The sequence below is a fragment of the Cuculus canorus genome, chromosome 4, assembly GCF_017976375.1.
Source record: "Cuculus canorus isolate bCucCan1 chromosome 4, bCucCan1.pri, whole genome shotgun sequence".
In the NCBI taxonomy this organism is placed as follows: domain Eukaryota; kingdom Metazoa; phylum Chordata; class Aves; order Cuculiformes; family Cuculidae; genus Cuculus; species Cuculus canorus.
In genome coordinates, this window is record NC_071404.1 from 12,624,651 (window position 1) to 12,650,146 (window position 25,496).

Genomic DNA, 25,496 nt, shown 5'->3' on the forward strand with positions numbered 1-25,496 from the left:
AAATTCTTGTATCAAAAGTTAAGTGTTGCAAAGTTCAGAGTTTCCTCCATTTTCTTCTGAGAAGTAAGGCAGGCGTTCATATTAGCGTGAATACTGTGTGACTTTTGTCCTGTGTAAATTTGGGCATCTGCCTTTCTATAACTTCTAATTACCTGTTGTGCTGTGTTGTTTCTATTGGAGATTTACTTAATCATAGCCTGGACTTCAGTAGTAGATGCAGAGTTCGCTATGCCTTGAGCAGGACTTTTTGACAATCCCAGAATGCGTAGTTTCAGCAGACAAGGCAGAATGCTACTGGGTGGTGAATAACAGCATGGGCAGATCAAACCCATGTTATCCCCTTGGGAAGAATAACATTTTACTTACAAAAGTAGAAAGCAGTGGTTTGGGCAAAACTTGCAGAAACTCTTCTAGAAGACTGAGTGGGAAGCTCAGCATCTCATTGAAGTACTGACTTCCTAAAGTTGGTGGCTGTGGAAAGGCCGTTTAGGTATCACCACAAGGTATCAACAGTGGGAATAAGGGTGAGAAGAGAGGAGCGAGCAATAAGGTTGAATATTAGAGAATGAAGGCTGGACAGTGCTCACTTATGGATTTTTGTGTCGTCTGTTGTTGTATGTGTTCATAATGACAATACTGCCTCTCTGTATTATCCCTACCTGTGGTGAAAGTATAGACATTATTCGTTTTCTGTTTTGTTAAAAAATAAATTTTTTTTTTAATTTTTTTTTTCCATCTTTCTCTTGGATTTTTTTTTCTGAAATAGCAGCTCTAATATTACAGTACAAATAGAAATTGCAGATCTTGGCCAATCTGAGTTTAATCCAACCTCTTATAAATTGATTAATAGTATCGCAGCAGTCTCGTACAAAAAAATACTTCCCAATTATTTTTTTTTTTCAAATGCTGATGAAAGAAAAGAGTTACACAGTAGTGACATTATCCCTCAACTGAGTCTTGAAGGGAAGCACATCTGATTCCCATTTCTACTTAGTGTATTGACATATGAGAGGTCTCTCTATCTTGACTGATCAGTTAGTAAGTTTATTTTGAAGCTAAAATTTTTTATCAATTCAATCACTTTGAAATAAGCAATCCAACATTAGAATAAGCATGCCACATTAAAGAAGAATGTCATTAAATATGTACTTTGCTTAAGATGCTTGATATATTTTCCTCTTATTTATTCCTCTTCAGGCAGGAAAAAAGCCATCTTTTGTATTATAGCACAGCACCTTTATAATTAGCTGCCTTGATGTTTGCTTTCTAGACTCTTACTAAGTACACTGCAATAAAAATTGATGCAAGTACTGCAGTAGAATTGAAAGAATAAGGTCATCTATCACCTGTTCCACATGACACTTTGGGATGCCAATTTATATTGTTATTATCTGCAGCCCAATAAACGCAATTTCTAATTTACAACACAAGATGGCAGCAAATTTTTAATTAACTTAATATTTCACTAACCTAGGTAAACCTAATCTCTTGAAATAGTGACTATTTTCTCACAAAATGACAGCAACCTTTGTTTAATGATCAAATATAAGTGGTATTTCCAGAGATGTCAGTGTTTCAGAAGGATGAAGTTAGAACATCTACACAATTGTATTTCTATCTTAAAATCTATTTAAAAAGCAATTACTTTGGACTTTAAGGGTAGTAGCTCACAGTGTGATAGTTACTAAATCTCATTAAAGGTATTTTGTGTAAAACAATAGCTTTTACCTATAGTCTTGATTTTTTGAAGGGAAAATGTGACAAAGAATTTTTTGAGATTCAGGCAAAGGCCCTCAAGACTTGATTATGGAGATTCTTTTGTCTATAAGCAATTCTGATTTGTTTGAAATATTTGCAAGCCTGAACTTTCAAAGTTATGAAATGAAAAACTTATCTTACCTACTTTAGCAGATCTTTTCTCCTGTGCTGGTCAATACTAGAAATTAAAACTGCTTCATCCACTTGACCTATTTTATCCCAGGTGTTAATTGTCATTATTTGTAAGTCTTACAGAACACTGCTTTTATTGCAGTGATGCATCTGACAGACTTTAAAATGCTCTACCTTTTGTCTTCCCTTGCAGTTTCACAACCCCAAAGTGTGCATAGCCAACTGGAGAAGCCATCAAGTACTGCAATTCTCTGCAATAACTGTGGAAACCCATGCAAAGGAGAAGTTTTGAGAGTTCAGAACAAGTATTTCCATATTAAGTGCTTTGTTTGCAAAGGTAAGTGTTTGCGGCAGCTGTTCCTATGAGCAGGGCATTAACACTGTGTGTGTGACTGTGTGGTCCTGGAAACTTCACAAACGTATTTTAGGATGTAGTCCATGCCTTCAAAGATTTACTGTAAACTCTGTGACTGTTTACTGTAAGATTATAAACATTTTAAAACCTAAAAGTGGAGTATGATTTGAATGGATGTAAACATGTGGAATTTACCATACAGCTAGGACCTGAAGAAAAACAGGTTGGGAGGACTGATAGGGAAATACTGTGCAGGGTTAGGAGAGAATTAAGATTTACAAAGAAACTCAGAAGGTAGCCCCTCCCAGCTTTCTAATGCACACCATGGTGTGGGCCATGGCCATGTCTGTTCAGACTCTCCTGTGTTGCACTGCGATGTTTGAACCCCAGCGTGGCTCTCTGTGCTTTTCCATTTCTGGGAGGAAATAACTTGATTTATTCCAGGCTGATGCCTGGCTGTGATCTAGTATTGATCCATTGTGAATGGTGGAAGGATGGTCAAGGAAACAATGGATAGGACACTTCTTCTGTAGATACCTGCTTGTTTGAAAGATTATTGAGAAGTTGCAAAGATCTAATTTGTTTAGAATGTACGAGCAAGTAAATGTTAACTGATGTTTACTTGCCAACCTGCTTACTTCATTGTTAAGCAGTACTTCAAATGACATTTATTTATCCCTGTAGCACAGCCTAGAAACATGAGCATGACTGCAGTCCCAGCTGTGTTAATGTGACTATTTCCATTTCTATTTAGAGAAAACTATCAGAAAGAAAACTGTCATTACCTGTCAGCTGCACTGATATTTTTATAAATCCCATGGGATTAAGTATATAGTACTCAATACCCGAGTTGATCTTTAATGAGTTAGATAGACAGGATTAAATGTTCACCTCCATAATTGTGTTCTTTGCAAAATTACACAGCAAGAAAAATGAGCCTACTGCAAAAATATTTTGGTCACTTATTCAGAACCAGAACAGTATTTAAAGCAGAACACAGCCTGCACATATATCTTTCAAACTCTTTTAAAGCCACTTGCTTTTATGGCAAATTTTATTATCAAATTAGTTTTTCAGAACTAACTCAGGAAGAGAGCAACTAATTTGTTATTCAGGAGCCTTGTCTCCTGCATGAAGTCTCAGTAACATAGCTATTTGCTCTATATAATTATCTTGATGAAATCCAAGCCTCCTTTTATACAGATCTGCTATCAAAAACCATTGACAGGACCTATGGGAGGAACCGGACACAATTGTGTATTTGCATTTTCATTTCATAGGGCATCTCCTTTTAGAGTTTGCCCGGCCACCGGCAAATGCAGCAGGAGGATTCTGAAACCCTTCACTGATCCCAAATTCAGGAAGTTTGGAGGCTTTTTCCCCACCCCTATGCAGAAGATGATGATGAATGTGCTGTAGAAGCTGTATTACCCCTACCTGTCTGTAAGAGATAAGAAGTAGTTTGTTTGCTCTTGGATAAAAAGAGAAAAAAGTCATATGTTAATAAAGAAGAAACAGGGTAGCATCTGTTAAGCCACAACTTCAGACTCAGCAGGCACAGAAGGTAGTGTCATAGACGCACGGTTAAAGTGTTTCTTGGTGTCAGGGCTCTTGGAGTACTTCTGGTCCTCCTTAATAATCATTTTGCCAAGTGTTAAGTTTGTGCACATGGTTGGGTTTTGGTTTTTTTCCCTCATGGTCAGCTGACCACTTAACTCCTTTCAGCCTTGGAGGAGAGGTTCATGCCATAACCCCTTCCCTTTTCTCGACCCCATTTCTTGTCATGCTGCTGGACTGCTGTGCGTGGGCGCGGTGATGACCCTGGGGATATATTTGTTACAGTTGACTCTTCCCTGCGGTGTATTTATTTTGATGGTACTCTGTGATGCAGTTTACCCCCTCTCACCTCATCTGCCAAAGGTATCACCTTGAAAGAAGCAGTGTGCCCAGCATCCAGCGCAGCCGCAGGGTGGTCCCAGGACATGTAATGCCTTGGGTGGGCTGACTGCATTGCTTTGCTAAGCTGCCTGCCAGCTTGGACTGACTGCCTCTGTATTAAACCACCTCACAGACTTCATCAGAAAACCTTAGATACTTCTAAAGCTGCAGAAAATCATGTACTTTCTTATGGTATTTAAAATTGTTCAGTGATGGAAATTACAAATTGAGAAAGAGCTCATGAAGAAGAATGGCAAATCATCGTGTCTGGAGAGGGTATCTAGAGGCATTTGAGGTCTGAATGTCATCAGTGGCAGATGACATTACACTGGAAGATGTCTCACTTACCTTTTTAAATATGTGTGAAATGTGAAACTGTTTCTTTAATAGTGTTGGATAAATTGTGAGGTTTCAGGGGGCAAAGATATTTAATTGTTTGGGGTTTTTTTATGGTAGAAAACTAGTTTTGTATACTGCCATATTGCAGTCTGATTATTCCTGTGGGGTCTGTGAGTTTCAGAATGGAAACAGCCAGTATGTAGGTACCTTTTGTATTTAAATTAAATTATGTAACTAAGGTTAGTATAAAGTCCCTCATTTCCATCCAGTTCTTGCATTTCCCAGACAGTGATTCTAAAGAATTCTAAGAAAAGATTTAAAAATCAAATAACTATTATTGTTATTATTCAAGATTGAGATAGATATCCGGATTAAAAATTTTAATATCAATACCACGCGAATCTGCTAGTTTTGCTCAGTGTCAAAGTTTAATAGGACTTATGGAGGTAAACAGGCATTAAAACAAAGTTTGTTGTTTTGTTGTTTCTTGTTGAAGTGCACATCTAGTAAAAGGTTGTAAGTAATATGCCATCTAGTCTCGCTTCAAATTTTTACCCAGTCTTTACTTTAAAATATCTACCATTTTAATCAGGTTTGATAAAAATATAGTTATAATACTTAGGAGTGGATGCATTTTGATAAGGTGAGCATTTTATTAATTAGACTTCAAGGGATTTGATTCCCATGTTCGCAAAATTCTCTGTTTCTTAACCCTTTAATGATAGCACTAAGGAAAATAACAGAAGGTGATAATATATTGATGACTCAGACTATCAAATTAAAAAGATGTGTTTTCTAGTTCATTCTGAGGGAGTCTGTCAGGTCAGGACTGCTGCTAATACAGGGTGTGGTTTTAGGCAAATATTCACTTGGAGCTCGATTACAACGGAGCAATTTAGTGAGCCAGTAGAGACACAGACTAATGTAGAATTGTGGATAGGAGAGATGTAGGTACTGCAATTATATTATGCTGGATAGCCTTCTTGATCTTTCATAAAATTAGAAAAAACTTCACTTTTTAGAGTGTTTTTCAAGTATTTCTTTTTCTGTGATGTGACTGTATCCTGGCATTTCCAATGTATAGTTAAGCTATGTCGAATAGAATAGTTAGGCAATACTAGAAGTGTGACTCAAAGCCCCGTGTTTCTAGGGGATCTGGGTAATTTGACTACTGTAGATTGATATAAAATCAAACCCTAAACTTTACAGTATTTTATATAGTCACTCTAGCAGACCAAATAGTGGACAATACATAGTATTTTTGCAAATCTATTTGCATGCAAAAATCCTGCAGCCACCACCCTAGATAAATGGGAAAAATCCATGTAACCCTGCAAAAGCCTGTTCTTTGTGCAAGATTAGTCATACAGAAGAAAAACCATAACTCATATCTTTGTCCTTTACTGGTTTGGTCTTGATTAAATGAAGTAAGTTTGCAATCTGAGACACAGGTGTAAAAACGTGACCATTGCACTATAGCAGCTTCACTGTGTATATGACTGTCTTGTTTTATTCCTAACCATAATTCCCTGGATTGCTGCCTTGCTGTGGATGCAGCATGTGCAGTCTTCCATGCCGGCACAGGCAGCAGTTTCAAGTATGCTTTTCCCCTGTTAATTTTCATCTATTTGTTTAATTAACCCATTGGAACGTGTCACATCTTCAGCTGGAGCTGAGTATATGGTTCTGTGGGTCAGTGTTTCTTCTTGTGACATTACAGTTTCCTGGGAATTGTGAAAAAGCCCATGGCTGAATATGTCACTTTCATACCATTTTTTCAGTAGAACATATGACAGCCCAGAGTTAGATCATTTATTGTGAAGCCATAAGGAAGGGCTAGCACAGACTATTCAGTGAAAATCTTGAAAAAAGCATCAAGTAACTTGGGAATAGAATCAATTTGTTTTGAAGATCAAATGCATCTGCTAGGATATAAATACATAATAAGTGTGCTGTGTAATCTGAGGGACTCGCATTTGAACATAGCTAAGAGGTTTCACGTTTCAGAATGGGAGTCATTTACGGGAAGCTCACTACTAACATTTCTGAGTCACAACTTCTGGCAAAGCAGTAGAGATTGGTGGCGTGTATGGTGTCCTAGCAGTGGAGGTGCAGCGTAATGCGTCTTGCTCATCAGGCACTCTCAGCACCTCCCAAGTACTTTAGGAGTTTGCAGTCCCAGATCATATTAACTCTGTATAATAGGGAAAACTACACTTGCGATGCAATACTCAGAGTCTGACTTGCATGTTATGGTGGGTTTAGGGCTGACTTACCAATGTCATGTTAGTTTAATATTTTGTTTCGCTGAAATAATGATGATAATAATGATAATAACTTTTATTATGTTTTATATTAACTTTTGCCTGTTGAAAAGTGATTTAATGCTGTAGCCAGTGGTTCTATCTTGTGGTTTTGAGATTTTTAGACTTAAACCTTAAAAATAATTTATCACTAACTTTCTAAAACAACTCAATAATTAAAGTGTGAAAAAACAATGTAGTCAGTTAGTGAACTCTCACAATCACGGAACAATTGTTAAGTTTTGTTTTAATCACATTCTTTTTGCAACCTTTCTTTGTATTCATGAAGAGCTTTCTGCAACCCCTTATGTCTTGACCATATACTAGTCACATCAGCACTCTAGTGAAACTTTATTTCATAGCATATATTTCATCTAGAGTCTGATGTACTTTTAAAAAGTCTCTTTCATTAATTTATATATCAGTAAAGCGTGGTGAAAGGAGCAGGGGAGGAATCATGGTTATGGGTACTGGAAACGGAATATCTTCCTATAATTTCAATAAAGGCTATCTAACTATCCAATACAGGAAGCCAAGCTTCCATTAATTCCGATTTCCAATTTGTTTATCTCATTTAAAGATGCAAAGTTTCTGGAGTTTTAGCTTTTTAGGGCATAGTAAATCTATACATACTTTACATACTTTCTCTATATTCTTTATACCCATGATATTGTATAGTAGCCCTGCTTTACTTTCTTACTCGTAGACAAATACAGTTTTCTTTAATCTTTTTGTTGCCTTACTTTTCTCCTTATTTACATAATTAATTATTTTACATAATTAATTATTTTACATAATTAAATAGTTTACATAATTTCAGCCCACGTTAGATAGCGTCACCCCCGTGAAGAGCTTGTAATTCTTTTGAGTTACTCAAATTCTCTTCTTAGGGTTAAGTTTTTCACTGTGCAAAAAATGTCAGTGCAAGGTTGCTTTTGTGAAAGGGGGAACTTTATGTCTGTATCATACTTTTTCCCATGGTGATACAACAGGAATACAGCCAGCACACTGGAGTAGTTACTAGGTGATTCAGTGTGCAAGGTGAAGTGAAGCTTGTGTGGAAACTCAGAGAGAGTTGTTACATAAAATTAAGCACTATCACCGTGGTGTTATTCCTCCTCCTGTTTTCTGCGACTCATTAACACAAGACCATCTGCCATATCAGTGCATAGTCGGAGCAAGCACTTAATTTGCAAACCTGTAACTGGCACTCAAAGGATCATTATGAAAAATCAGGAAATATTTAATGTTTTTGCTTTACATGTGGGTTTTTTTTTTTAAGAAAAAATGCAAATTTTAATTAGTTTGGCAATGACAGCAGTATTTTATCATAAACATTAAGATGCTACTAGGTTGAAAATGGATTAAAGCACATTACTCTGTTTCCTAAATCCCTTTAGCATGCCTGTGAATTTTAAGTAACCAGATTGATTCCTTAAAATACGAACCAGACAACTTTCCAGTTTTCCTGGAGATTGTTTCGGTTGGTTGGAACAGACACATACATAGTGCTGTGAATTCCTCTGTCACACTATAGGAGAGCATTTATAGGATAGTAACACTGTTCTTAAGGTACTAGGAAATTCTGCTTTCCAGAAGGGAAGTAGAAAATGGAAATGCACCTTCTAATGCAAAAATTATTAGATATGTAGTTTCCATAAATTATAGGAGTCAAGCTACATAGTGCACAGGAAGCTCCCCAAACTCTCCTTCATTTTCATTAGTACACCTGAGTCATTAATATTTTGTCAGTCTTGTGAGAAAATTCTGAATCTCTAGGGTTTTCTTGCGGTGGAGGCTGTACTCCACAAATTAATTTACGGTTATCACAGCCAAACTAGCCTGAGAGCTTCTGTGGATGTGCAGCGTGCTGCAACCTTTATAGCTTTATCAGTGCTACACGTGCATGATGAAGTGTTGTGAGACACAACCCACAGTTCTCTGTATCTTACCTGCTTCAGAGAGTTGTTGCAGTTTTTCTCTGTCTGCCTTCACTCAGTACCTGGTTGGGAGTTGGGGAAAGGACCAGCAGGTCTGCCCTATACTTTCCTGGTGCTGCATACTCCTAGGGGTGAGATTCCCAACCTTGAGATTATAGCTTATGTTTCTGATATTATAACTAAAATGCTGCTGGTGACTGACAGTCTTGAGTATTCCTGATTTCACGATGTCTGCTTGGAAAGATTTAGATGTGATTTCTTCAGTCTAGGAAGAGTGATAGGACTATATGGATTATATACCATTGCAAGATTCCCTCTATATTACTGCTTCCTCACCTATAGACAGAAATTGCAACTGTGAATTGATGAAGAGAGCAAGTGAGATGATAATCCCATGCAAACTTTGCATGGTCAGCAAACTTTTACTGGGGAAGACTTCCCCGAAACCTTTGTGTAAAGCTTACCTAGCCTCATCTGCACCAGAGCACAACAGAAGGAACATCACAGTGATGATTATCTTCTGGAAACAAGCTTAGACTGCTTCAAACTAATTGTAGGTCAATTTGAAGTTAAGTCAAAGCTGTAGCAGTGGAAGTTTGCTAGGTGGTTGCCATTGCTTCTCACAGGCCTGGTGGCCAGGAGAAATGCTCCAGGTATAATCATGGGCTTTCGGAGAATGGGCTTCTAGACTGCATCAGTGGTATATGAAGATGTGCAACTAGCTGCCAAAAGAGAATTATCTCAACAATATACTACGTGTCGTTCTTGGGATCTTAGTCAGCCACTATCATCCAACTCGGATGTGGAGGAAAATGCTAGAAATGGACAAAAAGCTGCAGTGCTGAGAAGGAAAACTTTCATTTAGCACTGAGCAAGGAGAGATCTTTTTCTTTTTTCTGCATAAAAACATTATGAATGGATATTGCTTCCTTCTTTCATTTTCAGGGTCTCTGCTTCTCTCTGCTGTGTTGGATTCTTGCTTGGTTGCATACATCAGGCAACAAATGGGAATAAAAATGAATAGACTTCATACATGCAGTTGCAGGTTGATAAGCAAAATGCTTGATTAATTTGGCAAGCTGAAAGTGAAACAGCACTGTTTGGATATCAGTGCATTTTACCGTTACAACCTGCTGTAGTGTACAGCAGAACAGCGAGTGTAGCATCCTCCAAGCCTTTCAGTACACAGCTGATTTTCAGGCCCAGCACAGAGCTGAAAAATTAATCTACTTTCAGTAGGCTCATTTGCCAGCACAGAAAATAGAGATGCATTTTATATTCCTACAGTGCAAATGGAGTAACAATGACATACAGTAATGGGTTAGCAACATGCTTAAAGTGCATTAATTAGTTACTATTGCTGCTATTTATTTTTATAAGCTGTAGGCAATAAAGGATTATGGAGTTAGATTGACTGTGAAATCACAGAGCATAACTAATAATGCTCCAGGTGCTGTTGGAAACATGGGGCTGAGGAAAAAAGTGGCCTGTTTCTAAGCAAGTAGAGGAACCCCTCGGATCTATGTGAACTGTTTTGGTGTCAGGCAACTGCACACTATCTTAAGGAGTGGAATTACTGAGTTGTCAGAGTTGCTGTCCTGAGGTACTGTCCTCAGATGTGGTGCAAATATCTTCTACCTCAAGTCCCTCAGCACGTCCAGGCACTGGCTTGTGGTGAAATAACATAAGAGGAGACAAACATTTATTCATAGCTTAAAAATTACTCCTAAAGCTCATAACTGGTCAGGATAAGGCATTCCCTTGGTATGCAGGGTTGTAGCAAGGCAAGCAGCTGAGTTACTCACTGTTAGTATCTTCATTATCATAGGTGCTATGTTTGCAGTGCTTTTCTTGTTTCACTGAGATGAACTTCAGTAACAGTTGGTAACTGTTTCTCGGTTTTAAATAACCCTACCTCCAGATACTCATTTTGGATGACAAGTGTTGGGTAGGAGTGGATCTGTGAAATAATGCCGATTTCCTATCCTAGGAGAGTAAGATCTCATAAATGCCTTCAAACGTGCTCCCTAGACTTCCTCCAGCTTTCCTTTCCCCAATTTCTTGTCTCTGCAATCACGCAGTATCTTCTCAGCTGGGCAGCACCTCTGACCACTGAAGTAGCAGACAAGGGGCGCAGCATCTTGACCAAGCCATCCAGCTAATGGATCTGTCCTTTTCTCAGAAGCTACTCTTCCCATCTTTAAATTGGGACTATTTTAATATCCAAGTCAGTATTTAACTCAAATCCCTGCGTTCTCCTCTGGTCAGCTGGGTATTGAGTTAAATCATACCGGATGGTTCAAAGAATGTGGGAGCATACAAGGGTTCATTACTCAAGTTGTGGCTGTTGTAGTGATGTATGGGGAGCAAGGATGGAGTATTTGGCTTGTGGAAAAGCTGTGAGTTCCCCCATCCTGCTGATTCAGTGGGTAAGTGGGAGACTAGAAGCATGAACACTTTCTCCTGTGCTTCAGGTTCACTTATGAGCTAGATTTTCATTCATTCATGAATAAATATAAAGACTTCGCAGGGGGTAGCACCTCTGTGGACTGTCACGGTTATGGTCTCTGTTATGGGCATGTGCCAAAACAAGATGAAAGAAAGGGCCAAAAGCCCACCTTATTCAGCTTTCTGTGCCAAAAAAATGCATTGATGGACTCTCTTTCTTAAGAGTTTTGCTTCTGTGTAATCAGTTTGAAGGGAATGCTAGAAAAACTAGTGACCATTGACAAGAATTGAAGTTAAGGGACCAAATATGGCATCAAGGTTTGATACAAATGATTTTCAAAACCTCTTAGAATGCTAAAACACTGAAAACCCAAATCAAAAGTGATATAACTGATGTCACTGATATCCGGTGTTATCACAATTAAAAACTCATGTGAATACTATGCTTGTTTCAAATCTTTTCATCCCAGCTTTTTTCTCTGAAGAGAACACCTGGGGCTGTCGGTCGACAGCCAACTGAATACGAGTCAGGACTGTGCCCAGGTGGCCAACAAAGCCAATAGCCTGGAGAAGAGGAGGCTAAGGGGAGACCTTATTGCTCTCTACAACTACCTGAAAGGAGGTTGTAGATGGATAGGTGTTGGTCTTTTCTCGCAAGTGAAAGGTGATAGGACTAGAGGGAACGGCCTCAAGCTGTGCCAGTGGAGGTTCAGACTGGACATTACGAAAAACATCTTCCACTGAAGGGTTATCAAGCACTGGCAGAGGCTGCCCACGGAGGCAATTGAGTCACGGTCCCTGGAGGTATTTAAAAGACAGGTAGATGAAGTGCTCAGGGATGTGATTTAGTAGTGGCCAGGTACGGTTGGGCTTGATGATCGCAAAGGTCTTTTCCGACCTAGTGATTCTATGATTCTGTTTTACAATGTAATTAATGTTTTTCCATGAAAAGTCTGTTTTCACTTAAAAGCCATTAATGAAAAAATAGTTTTCTTTAATATGGCACATGTAAGATTGCTTCAGCTAAAATCTTCACAAATCATGGTTTTGGTGACATGAAAGTGTCTGTCTTTGTAAAAGTAATATTCAAAAAAATTACAGTCCTCTGCCATAAAAATGTTCTTGTCCTAAACCAAATCAGTGATGATACTGATGTACATCAGGAGATTTAATAATCATTCTGAGTGGAAGAGGTTATCAGATCTTTGAAGAATAATAAGCGTACTAGCCACTAGTCTCAATTCAATTTGTTATGAATCTAATTGGTTCCAAACAAATTGATACTATAAAGTATTTATATGTCAGTTGATTTCTACTGCTGTATTACTCAGAAATTAATACTGTCAGTGAAAAAGAGCTTCCTTCCTTATTTCCTCTGCTTGTTGTTCTGTAACCAGATAATTCAAGGACCAGAAATTCCATGCAGTATCAGGGAGCAGTTGAAAAAAACTGTTCAAGTATTTGCTATACTGTGATGTTCTCAAAGGACTGATGTTATGGAGGATGACAGATGCATCTGCTTAATTAAGTAGAAACATTAAACAGAAGAACTATGGGTTTGAATGTTGATATTTATATTTTATGGATAGTATTGGGTTTAAGGCACCCAAAACCTAAGAAACTTAAATAGATTTCCTTTTTTTTTTAAATTTCGTCCAAGCTTGTCTCGCACTTGATGCTTTTTATGGTTCTATGATCTCTTTCCCATTATCCTTTAAAATGTAATGTCTTTAGGCCAATGTTTTAAGCAGTCTCATAATCCCTTTTTAAGATTGCGCAGACTTCATTCCGAAGCTATAGAGTTCTTAGGCCCTTTTCTCCTTTTTTTTTTTTCATTCTTACTGGGATGCTGTTCCACGATCCCTTTCCTCTAATGACTAGAAACATTTCTATTAATTTGCAGCCTTATTTATTCATGGCCAGGGTTCTCTCACTTCTTCTTGTGACAACGTTCTCGTTTTATTTAAGTAGCTCTTCATCTTTTCTTGAACCCACTCTGTTTAAACCTCAGATGTATGTTGAGATATTAGTTGTTTCCTAAGGTTAGCGGGTTTCCTAAGGTTAGACAGGTTTTGCTTGTCTTTTAAAACAGGCTTTCTTTCTGTAGTTCAGCCTGACAGCCCTGCTCTGCTGTGAAACACTCTTTTGTGGAAATAGCTGAGCAAGTTATACCCTGTGTGCTAAATGAGGGCCTAATACATTTACAATCTTCAGTACTAGCTAAATCTACGGGACCTGCTTAGCTCATTGCATCATTTCTTATTACTTCAAAATATTAATGACTTCTAGCTATCCTGTGATTGCCAATATTTGGCAAATTTCTTTCCTTCTGCTACTCAGAAAGGTATATATATTTTTTTTTAATTAGTGTTAAATGGAGGATGTTTCACCTTGTGCATCGAAAGTAAATCCCTTCTCTCTGCCTCAAGGTATCAAGCTTCCCCTCTGTCTAGATACCTCTGTGCACTGATAGTGCCTATGGGCTTCAGGTCATTAGCTCACTTTGTTGAAATGGGTCTCCTTTGTTGTAGCAAGAATATTATTCCTGTTGATGTTTCCCTTAGTTATTAACCAGCTGTACTAATACCCTTCCTCAGGGCTGTGCTTCCCCCTTCTTCATAAACCACTGTCATCTCCCCTTTGGCCAATGACCTAATTAAAGTCTTATCCTGTTTTTTTTTTCTATCCTATCTATTGTTCCAGAGCTACAGGTAGGTGAGATTTACGTAACTTTGTTTATCTAGCAAGTCACATTTCTTGAAATAGTTCTTTACATGAATTAAATCATTGAATCTATATTGTGGAGCAACTATGTTGGTAAGTTGGTTTTCCTTCTCACTGTCCACTTCATTTCTTGCATTTCTTGTTGGAACGTTACTGTAGTGCGGTGTGTACTGAAAGCCACTAGAAGGAACCATTACTTTGGCATGCAGTTCACTTGCAGTGTACCTGTTATGCCTGTCAGGCCGTTAAGATTAATTGGAAAGTACTGTAGCAAGTATGAGAACAACTTAGAAAGAAATAAATTCCTAATTGCTTAAGATAGTTTGTGGATACTCTATCAACTCCTCGTCTTCTCCTTGTTATGGAAGCCCAGCTTCAAGTCCCTCTTGGATGGCACAGATGAAAATGCATAGGTTGGTGCCTGCCCTGTCACTCAAAGTGGCTTTGTTTAGGTGCACTGCAGTAAGATGTGGCACTGCTGACATAAAGAAATATTCTATAGGGACATAACCCTCCCCTGCTCTCTTCAGAAACCTAATTATGTCCTTAACTTTTTTCTCTTATGATCCACTCTGCAAGTTTAAGCACTGTATGATAGGATTTAGAAGTGCTCTACTGCATTGCTAGTATCAGCTCTGCATGCTGTTCAGCATCATCTTAAATCCATAGTTGATTTTTGCTTCTGTCACACCAGTATGTACCTACGTGAAATATATTGTCTGAAAGAAACTCATAGCAGTCAGCAAGTCATGCCATATTTTTGAAAAGTCTGTCCAAATAGCACATCCCTGGTAAAAGAACAAGGGTGAGCAAAATGTTGAAGCAAATGTGTCAAGCTTATGAGATAAAGTACAGGAATGATGTATTGCAGGATCAGTCATCTAATCCATAGTTGTTGTCCTTGACAAATGCAAGACAATTAAAAATATTTTGACTTATAAGAAAGGTTAATTAACTTATGGTTCTTCAGTTCTTGTTGATATACTAATACAGTTTCAGTGTGATTGTTGTTTTCTGTCACTTAGTGACTGGGGCCACCTCCAGGGAGAAAGATCAGGATTAAAATGTCCACTCGGCTTTAAAGAGGGCCTTGAGCCAAGGCCTCCTGTGTTGTGTTCTCTCTGCCTACTAAGAAAGATGATGAAAAAAGACGAGTGATTGGATCTGTTTTTGAATGAATGTGACAGGATCTTATGCATTCTAGGGGTTTCTGTGCTGTAAGTATTCTTTTGTGTGTTGAACATGCCTACTGGAGAATTGTTTCTCATAATTTAGATGTAAGATGATTGATTCTGGCATTGCCAACAGGCTTTGATGTGAGTTGGGAGGCTTTGCATTTAAAAACCAAAGTTCTTGTGGATTCTCAGGTACATAAGCAGAAATCTCAGTTGTGAACTTAAGACATTTAGGTGCCTCTGCTATTTTGGGACCAAGGCACTGAGCAGCTCTGCGTTTTTTTGTATGTGCAATCCAAATTTGATACACAACATTCCTGCTGTTCTTCTGTACACTGCATGCGAGTCGTGACACTGCCACAGTGGTCTGTTCAGCCTCATTTGACTGAAAGCACACTTTGCTGCTGGAAGCATTTCATTACATGCACATCCCCTGGAGCAGAAGTATATATAGTAGCAAGTGTGATATTATAACTTGGACTAAAGGAGTAGTCAGCACAGCAACAGAATCACGATTTTGAATTCGAGTTCTCCTTACAAATCAGTTTTTTCAAAGATCTTGGTCAGTATGGATGACGATCATCTTCTACATCTCTGTTTACTTCTGTATAACTTCAGCCAGACTGTTGTATCTCTCCTTTCCCATCATACATGTTCTCAAAATGTTCACCTAGCTCCATCTCTGGTGCAATGGAGAAAGCCCCTGACCAGTCTCACAAGCCTTTGGTTAATCAGCTTTAACCCTTTCCTACGGATATAGCTGTAAAAATATAAATTGACATATAGGATCAGAACCTCTACTTCTGCTAGGAGCAGACAGTTCTGGAGATCCTTCTAACTTATGCTTGGTGAGTGATGTTTATCAGGTAAAAGTAAGATCTGATTTTACAAGAAGAATTTTGTAAGCTTGTGGAAGTTTACGGCAGTTGCCATGTTTGTCAGAGCCTGCCTTTAGAGGGAGCAAGCAGAATTTTAACCACGGTCATTAAGGAGGAATATCAGACAGTTGTAATCTGTCAGAGATTAGAGATGTTTCTTTGTTATATTAATGCATTACATTTTGAAGGTTTAGATTTTTTGTGCATTTCCTTTAACATATTAAATATGACAGGTGGTGTATATGCTAGCCCTGAACTTAACTCCTAAAGACTTAGCGCTATACAATCTCTGTCCTGAGGTTAATCTTTTTACATGGAATAAATCCAAATATTAGCATACAAAATACATCACTGATGTAATTTAATATAAAAGTAGTGTTTTTCAGATGCATAACTGTTCTGTGATCATAAGCCTATTATTATCATAAGCCTTCCAGTCTTCTGAGTCTGCCTTTTCTCTTCCTGCAGCTTGTGGATGTGACCTGGCTCAAGGAGGATTTTTTGTGAGACAGGGAGACTACATCTGTACTTTGGACTACCAGAGACTCTATGGCACACGGTGCTTCAGTTGTGATGAATTCATTGAGGGAGAAGTGGTCTCAGCACTGGGCAAAACCTATCACCCAGACTGTTTTGTGTGTGCTGTCTGCAGGTATGTTTTCTATGTGAAGTTGCATTTCATTTGAAAACCACATTTTGAAAGGTGAATGCCGCTTACAGCCTATAGAAGGGGAAAAATGTAGTTCTGTTTTCTGTTGTCCTCTCCCTAAAAAGTAGCAGAATTTACAAGAACAAAACAACACAAACCCACAAATTCTGAGTACCTCTTTTTGTTTCAAATGCTTTTTATGTTTTATGGTATTTTATGTGTGAGGATTTCAAAGTACTTGAGAAACTACCACTGCCTCTACTGTCAGAGTTTTAGTCCCAAATGTTGCTTTATTTCTCTAGTGTCTGCCATTTTGTCTTTTGTTGACTGAAGTTACCAGGAATTCAAATGCGACTGAGTCTTCAGCAAGCCAAGTACATACCGTATTAATAGATTTAAACTAAAGTTTCACAGTGCTGCTTCCTAGAAACTCCAGTAATCATTTAAAATAGGATAGAAATGGCTTGGACTTACAGACACTTATGTATGTGTTGGATTTCACTGAGGGTCTCCAGCAGCTCTGGAGGTGACAAGTGACACAACACGGAAGATTTCATCCCACCCCCAGCAGCCTGGTGGAGTTCAGTGGGATCATTTCCCACGCTGGTACATGTGTTGTTGCAACTCAGTGTTGGTGGGGTTGTCTACAGACTTGTCAGTATAAGCTGTTGATGTCCATTTGACCTGCATCTTAGTTCTCTTTGGAAGCAGCATAAACAAATTTGGTAAGGAGTCAGGAAGAAACTTTTAAATCTAAAAGCTTTTAAACCTTCAGGAGGTGCTTTGTTGTAGCAGTTTGGAGTAAATGGAAATGCAATAATAATTTTTCTGGCTAAACTTGAGCCTTTAGCAGTACAAGAAAAGTTACCCCACTTTCAAAGGGAAAGCACAACAGGGCAGTGATGCGTCACACTGTAGGTACTGTACGTACTGGTGTCACATTCAGGTTATTGTGCCGTCCAAAACCAGCATGTCTGTGTCACTGTGGCTGTCTGCCAGCCAAATCTACCCAGCTCATAGGTCTGCCAAGCTGAGATGTCTTCTCGTGATGATGTAGAAGCAGGACTTCAAATTCCAGAACAGCCGTGCTTCATGGCAGGATCTTATTTTAATATATCAATTGCAGGAATAGTTAAATAGCCATATTACGAGGAACATTCTGAGATTGAGCCTTTGTTAAATTAAATTCTGTCCAAGTTTTGCTGTGTTTAATAGGAGGTCTTTTACTTTTGGATGCTTTAAATAAGCATGAAGAGTAAAGATAACAAAAAAAGCATACAATCTTCTCTTTTTTTAAGCAGGAGGAAAAATAATTTCATTGGGTAATTGTGAATCTCGTGAGTTAACTGCTGACTACACATGCTGTCAGTATTGCACATCTGCAGATAAGCACAGCTAATTCTTGGTACCTTTCTTTTTAGCCCTAGTACCTTTTGTAAAGCAAGGTGTTCCTGCATCTAAGATATAAAGAAAAATTGATTCTATTTTCCTGCTTAACGCGTTTGTATCCTCAAGCACACCACTAGGGTTTAGCATTCAAGCATAAAGTATTTACACGTGTGTCACTGTATTTAACAGCTTGGTACCTAACACAGGTTTCAGTCAGGATGCTGGATACATTAATACTAACCTCCTGCTGTGTTTAGTTGGTCCTTCAGCTGAGAGTTTGGAGCTTGGTGGTAGAATTTGTCTCATGGTCCTGGAAATTTGAAATAATTTTTTGTATGACTAAACTATATATTCTCAGGTACTTAACAATTCAGGTGAGCTGAATTGCAATACAGTAAAAAAACTCACTAGAACGTGCTACAAATACCATCTGTATTGAAAACACGCTAAACCGTGTAAATAATGAAATGCTTGATACAATAGAATTTCCTATTGAAAAAAGATCAGAGAAGTTCCCAAACCTTCTATATGACTGGATAGTTGGATTAAAAGCTATTTTTTTGTTTCTAATCACTGCTATCTAAAACTTCAGCAGCCAACTAATGACCTGCTGACAGGGATTCAATTAGTGTCTCCCAGGGTGGTTGTAACTGTGACTTGTGGTGCATAGCAACAGAAGAATCCTGTCATCTACATTTATGCATGTAGTAAAGACAATGGAACAGGTCCTCAGCTGCTTTAAATCTGCGTTGCTTCGATTACCCCAGCCTTTGCAAGCCAGACATAATTTTTTTTCATATGGGAAGGAGTTTCCAATCTAAACGGCATCACTATTAATTTTATTGAGTGATATTCTCAGTAAAAATAAAGTGAGTAGACTTTAAATACATGAGGTTTAAACAGAAAAAAAATTAAAACAGAATAAAATAAAAAAATTTATTGTTTGTATAAAAACCAATAATGTTAAAACGCAAAACAACAGAGCCTTGGCATTTTCTTTGGTAAGAAGACTCAAAAGTACCATTTGTGTCCTCACTTCTTACAGATGGTCAGAAACCTTTAAATAATGGCCAAAGAATACTCTCTGGGACAGCTGGCAGATCATGCAAACTGCATTTGGTGTTGCCTTCTAGAGCCGGACTTTAGTGCGGGTGTTCTCTTAGAAAGGTGATTTCTAGAATGGTGTGAACTTGGAGGTGGTGACTGCTTGACAGTAGAGCTGCCACTTCTCTCATGGAAACCAAGCAAGGCTCTTACCAACTTCAGCAGGGAAACGCTGGCAGCAGAAGGCACTTTGCAATCACGACATGGGTCTCTAGAATGATCCTGGATCGTTATGTGCTTTAAAAGAGAACTTCTATGATCGTTATTTCTGCAGGTGCTGAAGTACCATTTTTAAACTTTTCTACGCTGACTAGTAAACCAGTGACTGACAGTAGCAACTCTTTTTTTTTTTAGTTTTCAGAGAATATAAGATGTTAATAGAAGCTGATAGCAAATGTATATCTCTTCAGATCGTGAAATCCGTGAGAAAATCTAATGAGCGTACAGCTGACTAGTACATTGAGAAAAAAGAACGGTAATACAAGCCCAGTCATTTTCTGAAACTCTTGATTTTACTACTTTTAAATGCCATGTTGCCCAGTGTCACAGAAAAGAGCTGTGTTCCCTACTGCCCTCTGCACTGCATTGATGAGCTGCTTCTCTTCTCTGTGGTAAAACTTGTATATCGGAAATTCAACTCATCCCTAGATGTCCCTTGGAACTCAGATGCTGTTGCACAGGGCTGTTGCAGGTCAAAGTGGGGAAAAAATGAATTAGTGTTCAGAGTAAAACTATTACAAGTACAGTATAAACGATCATCCTGTGTGATTGCTTCTTGCTATCTTGCATTGACCAGGTGGCTCTTAAATTCAGATTTTAATTGCATGTTTGCTCTGCTGGAATAAAGATAGAGGGCTTAGTCCCCTCTTCCACTGCTGTTCATAGTCCAGTGAAACTTGTTTTCTGCTGTTGTGTTTTGGATGATAATGCCTAAAAGTAGGAGTGAGTAGGATAACAACAGCATAGATTAAAAAATGTTGCAGATTAACTTCTTACTCTGAATTCCCAGGAAGTGGGTGAGCAATCTTATTCTTACAGCTTCATTAATTGGAAGAGGCTGTGTCCTCCAGAGGGCTGCCAAAGGTGTTTCTTCCCAAAGGTTCACATGTTTGTAAAAATGTAACAGAAAGACAAAGAAAATGAAGGCTATCTGTAGCACTAGAAGCTGAGTTTCTTTAAAATTGTGCATGTAGTTCATGCATGGCTGTCAAGGACAGGACTGTCCAGCTCTCAGGGCTGTCTTATTCAGGGTGGGAAAGGGCAGGAAACTGATTCTTTGAAAAAGAAATGGGTAGTCATACCTGTGATAATACTTTTAAAAATTGAATTTTCAGGAGAAGTCTTACTGTGTTATAAAGCCATACAGATGTATTAAGCATATATAAGATGTATGGTCTGCATAATGTATTGTACATAGGCTCTGCGATTTCAGTGTTACTTATGGGCTGTGAGTTCATAGGGTGTCAAAAATCCGGTATTTGGTTTTATGGGTTGATATAATTGGTAGAGCTGGGGGAGGGGTATCCACCTGGTTGGAGGACTGTATATAATCATTATCCCTTTAATTTTGGTATTCTTATAATTAAAAATTGGAAAAATACAGCTTTTTGTCACATGTAAATGATGAAGAGAGGACAATTTGACTCTTAGCCGGGGGCCAGTTTAGTGCATACATTCTGGGTTAATAACTAAACAGGTCCTTATTTGCTCTACAGAATTCAGATATCTAAAGTGTTTGGTTTCCGCTTAAGCACTACTAGGTAACTAGAATCATAGATTCGTAGAATCGTAGAATCGTAGAATCATAGAATAGTTTGGGTTGGAAGGGACCTTAAAGATCATCTAATCCCAATCCCCCTGTGCCATGGGCAGGGACACCTCCCATTAAATCAGGCTGCCCAAGGCCCCATCCAACCTGGCTTTGAACACCTCCAGGGATGAGGCAGCCACAGTTTCCCTGGGCAACCTGTGCCAGTGCCTCACCACTCTCATGGTGACGAAATTCTTCCTAATGTCTAGTCTAAATCTGCCCCTCTCCGGTTTATACCGATTTCCGCTTGTCTTAATCCCACAAACCTTTATGAATTGTCCCTCTTCAGCTTTCTTGTAGGCCCCCTTCAGGTATTGGAAGATCACTATAAGATCTCCTCTGAGCCTTCTCTTCTCCAGGCTGAACAAGCCCAACTCTCTCAGCCTGTCCTTGTATGGAAGGTGCTCCTGCCCTCCGATCATCCTTGTAGCCCTCCTCTGGATCCGTTCCAACAGCTCTATATCCTACTTACGTTGAGGATTTCAGAACTGGACACAGTATTCCAGGTGAGTTCTCACAAGAGAGGAAGAGAGGGCAGAATCACTTCCCTTGCCCTGCTGGCCACGCTTCTTTTGATGCAGCCCAGGATACAGTTGGCCTTCTGGGCTACGAGCGCACATTGCTGGCTCATGTGAAGTTTCCCATCGACCAGCGCCCCCAAGTCCTTCTCTGCAGGGATGCTCTCAATCACATCATCCCCCATCGTGTACTGGGGGATTGCCCCGACCCAGGTGCAAGACCTTGGACTTGGCCTTGTTGAACCTCATGAGGTTCTCATAGGCCCACTTCTCCAGCCTGTCCAGGTCCCTCTGGATGACATCCAGTCCTTCTGGTGTGGCAACTACACCACTCAGCTTGGTGTCATCCGCAAACTTGCTGAGGGTGTACTCGCTGTCAATATCATTGATAAAGATATTAAACAGCACTGGTCCCAGTGTGGACCCCTGAGGGACACCACTTGTCACGGATCTCCATCTGGACTTTCAGCCATTGATCACTACTCTTTGAATACGACCATCCAACCAGTTTCTTATCCACCCTACTGTCCACCCATCAAATCCATATCTCTCCAATTTAGAGAGAAGGATGTTGTGGGAGACAGTGTCAAAGGCTTTACAGAAGTCCAGGTAGATCACATCCGTCGGTTTACCCATGTCCATTGCTGCGGTTACCCCATCATAGAAAGCCACTAAGTTGGTCCTACAGGCTTTGCCCCTGGTGAAGCCATGCTGGCTGCCATTAATCACCTCCCTGTCCTCCATGTGCTTTAGCATAGCTTCTAGGAGGATCTGTTCCATGATCTTCCCAGGCACAGGGCTGAGGCTGACAGGTCAGTAATTCTTGGGTTCATCTTTTCTACTCTTTTTAAAAATGGGCACAACGTTATCCTTCTTCCAGTCACCAGGGTCTTCTCCTGGCTGCCATGACTTTTCAAATATCATGGAAAGTGGCTTGGCAGCCACATCTGCCAATTGCCTCAGGACTCTGGGATGCATCTCATCAGGTCCCATAGATTTATATGTGTTCAGGTTCCTCAGGTGGTCACGAACCTGATCCTCCTCTACTGTGGGAGGGGGTTTACCCCCTGGGCACCATCTTGCTGTCCCATGACCCAGGAGGGGCGAGGAGAGCGGTTATTGGTGAAGACTGAGGCAAAAAATTTGTTAAGCACCTCAGCCTTCTCCTCATCTGTTGATATGTGATCCCCATTTCCAGTCATCAGTGGGGGTACATTCTCTTTGATCTTCCTCTTTTGATTGATGTACCTGTAAAAGCCCTTCTTGTCGGTCTTTACTTCCCTTGCCAAGTTCAGTTCCAGCTGCACCATGGCCTTCCTGACTTCATCCCTACACAACTACACGTCCCAGGTTCCCTGTCTCTGCTTGCACTGCCTGTGCAGTTCCCCTCTTCTTTTTTAGTTTAACCAGCAGGTCTCGACTCAGCCATGCCGGTCTCTTCCCTTTCCTGCCTGATTTCCTGCATGCGGGGACTGAGCGCCCTTGTGCTTCATGGAAAGCTTCCTTAAATATTTTCCAACTCTGCTCCACTCCCTTGTCTCAGAGGACCATGTCCCAGGGGTCCTACTGAGTAATTCCTTGAAGAGCTGGAAGTCTGCTTTCCTGAAATTTAGTGTCCTGACTATATCCTCACCTGTCCCATATCCCTCTGGACCTTGAACTCCACCAGTGCATGATCACTGCAGCCCAGGCTGCCACCAATCCTAACGTCACTGATGAGTTCCTTTGTATTGGTGACCATAAGGTCCAGTATTGCATCCCTTAGGGTGGGGTTCTCTATCAGCTGGACTAAGAAATTGTCCTCAATGCAGTCCAGGAGTCTCCTGGATTGCCTACAGCTTGCCGTGCTACTTTTCCAGCCCGGAAAGCATCTCATAAAGCAGACTTCTTTATCTGGATACTGAGGCCAAAGTTTTGAAATCAGACTGGATGTTCTTCTTGGTATTCTAAACCAAATGAATTTATCAATACATGGTGCTTCCTGAACAAGAGTCTTACTGTGCTGCTCTTCCAGTTTACATATGGAGCACACCTATAGCCTGAGTCATGTAAGGCAGACAGGACCTGCGGGGGTCCTGTGGTCCACCCCCTGCCTCAGAGCAAGTCCAGTTTGAGCAGGTTGCTGATAGCATTCACTTAAAGTATTTGCAAGGATCGAGATCCCAGACTCTATGAACAGCTTGTTCCAGCATTTCAGCACAGTCGTTGCAAAATTTTTTTTCCCCTATATTGACTTGACATTTCCTGTGTTCCAGCTTATGTCTGCTGTCTCTTGTCCATTCACTCTGCACCTTTGAGAGGAGTGTGACTCCAATTTCATATACGCATCATCAGTTTTAGACAGCAATAAGATCTCCCCTGAGCATTTTGGGGATGAATAAGTCCATCTCCTTTAGCCTCTGCCCATTAGTCCTGTGCTCCAGCTCTGCACCTAGCCATGTCCACTGATCTCCCTCCAGTAAATCTTGTCCCAAGGAACCCAAAATGGTACACATTGGTCCAGATGCAGTCCCTCAAATGATGAACAGAGGGGAAAGTCACATCCCTGGATCTGCCGACTGCACTAATGGAGCCCAGGATGTGGTTGACCTTCTTTGCCACAGCAACACTGTGCTGACTACTGCTCAACATGGTGTCCACCAGGACCCTTGCATCTTTTTATACTTTCCATCTGGTTAACTCCCAAGGTATACTGGTGCATAGAGTTGTTTCTCCCTGGGTGCAGGACTTAGCATTTGCCCTTGTTGAAATTCATGTAGATGGTAGATAGCAAGTAATGTCCACTTTGTATCATCAGGTTTAACAGTCTGGGTCAAATTCATCCCTATCAAGCAGCCTTAAGGGATGTGATTGTACCAGGTGGAAGTTAGAGCAGAATTTGATCCTGTAGGTCCTTAGGTTGCAGTCTGACATTACACCTGACCCAGTGTAACTGCAGTCTGTTACTGAAATGAATAGCTTTAGTCTCCCCATAACCCTGATCACATGCTTCTGGTAATTTTCTTATATCACATTTAGTTGACTGTTCAGCCACAGAGTCAGATCAGCAGCTTAAAGAACAGAAGGCCACCTATCTGCTCTGATAAAAAATGAGTATTTTCTTTTGGCCCAGAAAGCTTGAATGAATTGTCCACAGCTGCATAGGTTGAGGCATGGTGCAGAGAAGGACAAGACCAGAACAAGACCTTTCAGTGTCAGCAGACAGTAACCCTGGATCAGGCTAACAGTGGTTTGATCTTTTACAATATAATTTTGTTGGTGAGTTCCATTTATTTATGGGTTTACAGATATTGTAGGCAGGCAGATAAAACAAAATTCATTGAGAAATAAATCCTAAAAGTTGTATTAAAATCCTACAAGTAATTTCAGAGAGCTACTTTAAAGATACTCATAATTCTTATTTTAAAGATAGGTTATCCAACTGTGAAAATCACACTGAATATTTTTAAAAGGATAAGTGGCTAATTAAAACCCATACTGAGAAATTTTCAGTGGGTGACTGGTGGTGAGATGTCATTGTATTCAAAGGCAGATACACTGCTTTTAACATATTCCGCTATATATAGTCCTGCTCACAAGTTGAAGAGCTTAGAAACTGAAATCTTGTTAATTGGCTGTTACCACCTTCTGTTGTGCCTTCACGTGTTCTGACATCAAAATTCTTGAGCAGGGCCGCTTGTGAAATGGAGAGGTCAGATGTTACGGAAATACTGGTAAATGTGTTGTGTGTGAATTCTGAATTCCCAATGAATGAGATAGTGAAGCAAACTCAGAGACTTAATTACAGGTCAAGAAGACCAGCAAGGGAAGGAAACGTTTGCATGTACCTTTGAACAGACAACTTCCAAGGATTTCCTTGTTTTTTTAGAGCCAAGGTGTCTTGCAGATGTCAAAAACTTAATAGACAATTGAAATTATTGCTCCTTCACATCTGAATGGAAGGGTACTGTGATTAGTAACTAAACTCTTACAAAGTAAACCGTGTAAGATATATTTATGGGTGTTCTGGTTTGACCTAAAGCAGAACCAATTTTCT

General features: G+C 39.7%; 1 protein-coding gene across 13 annotated transcripts in view; it reads left to right on the top strand.

Moving 5' to 3' along the window:
• ABLIM2 (actin binding LIM protein family member 2) overlaps positions 1-25,496 on the top strand; it is a 156,265-nt gene that overhangs the window by 40,676 nt on the left and 90,093 nt on the right. For all 13 annotated transcript variants that reach the window (XM_054066429.1, XM_054066437.1, XM_054066432.1 and 10 more), the window contains exons 2-3: positions 2,084-2,227; positions 16,459-16,642. In XM_054066429.1, coding sequence (XP_053922404.1) covers positions 2,084-2,227; positions 16,459-16,642 — 328 coding nt within the window. The remainder of the gene's footprint in view (positions 1-2,083; positions 2,228-16,458; positions 16,643-25,496) is intronic.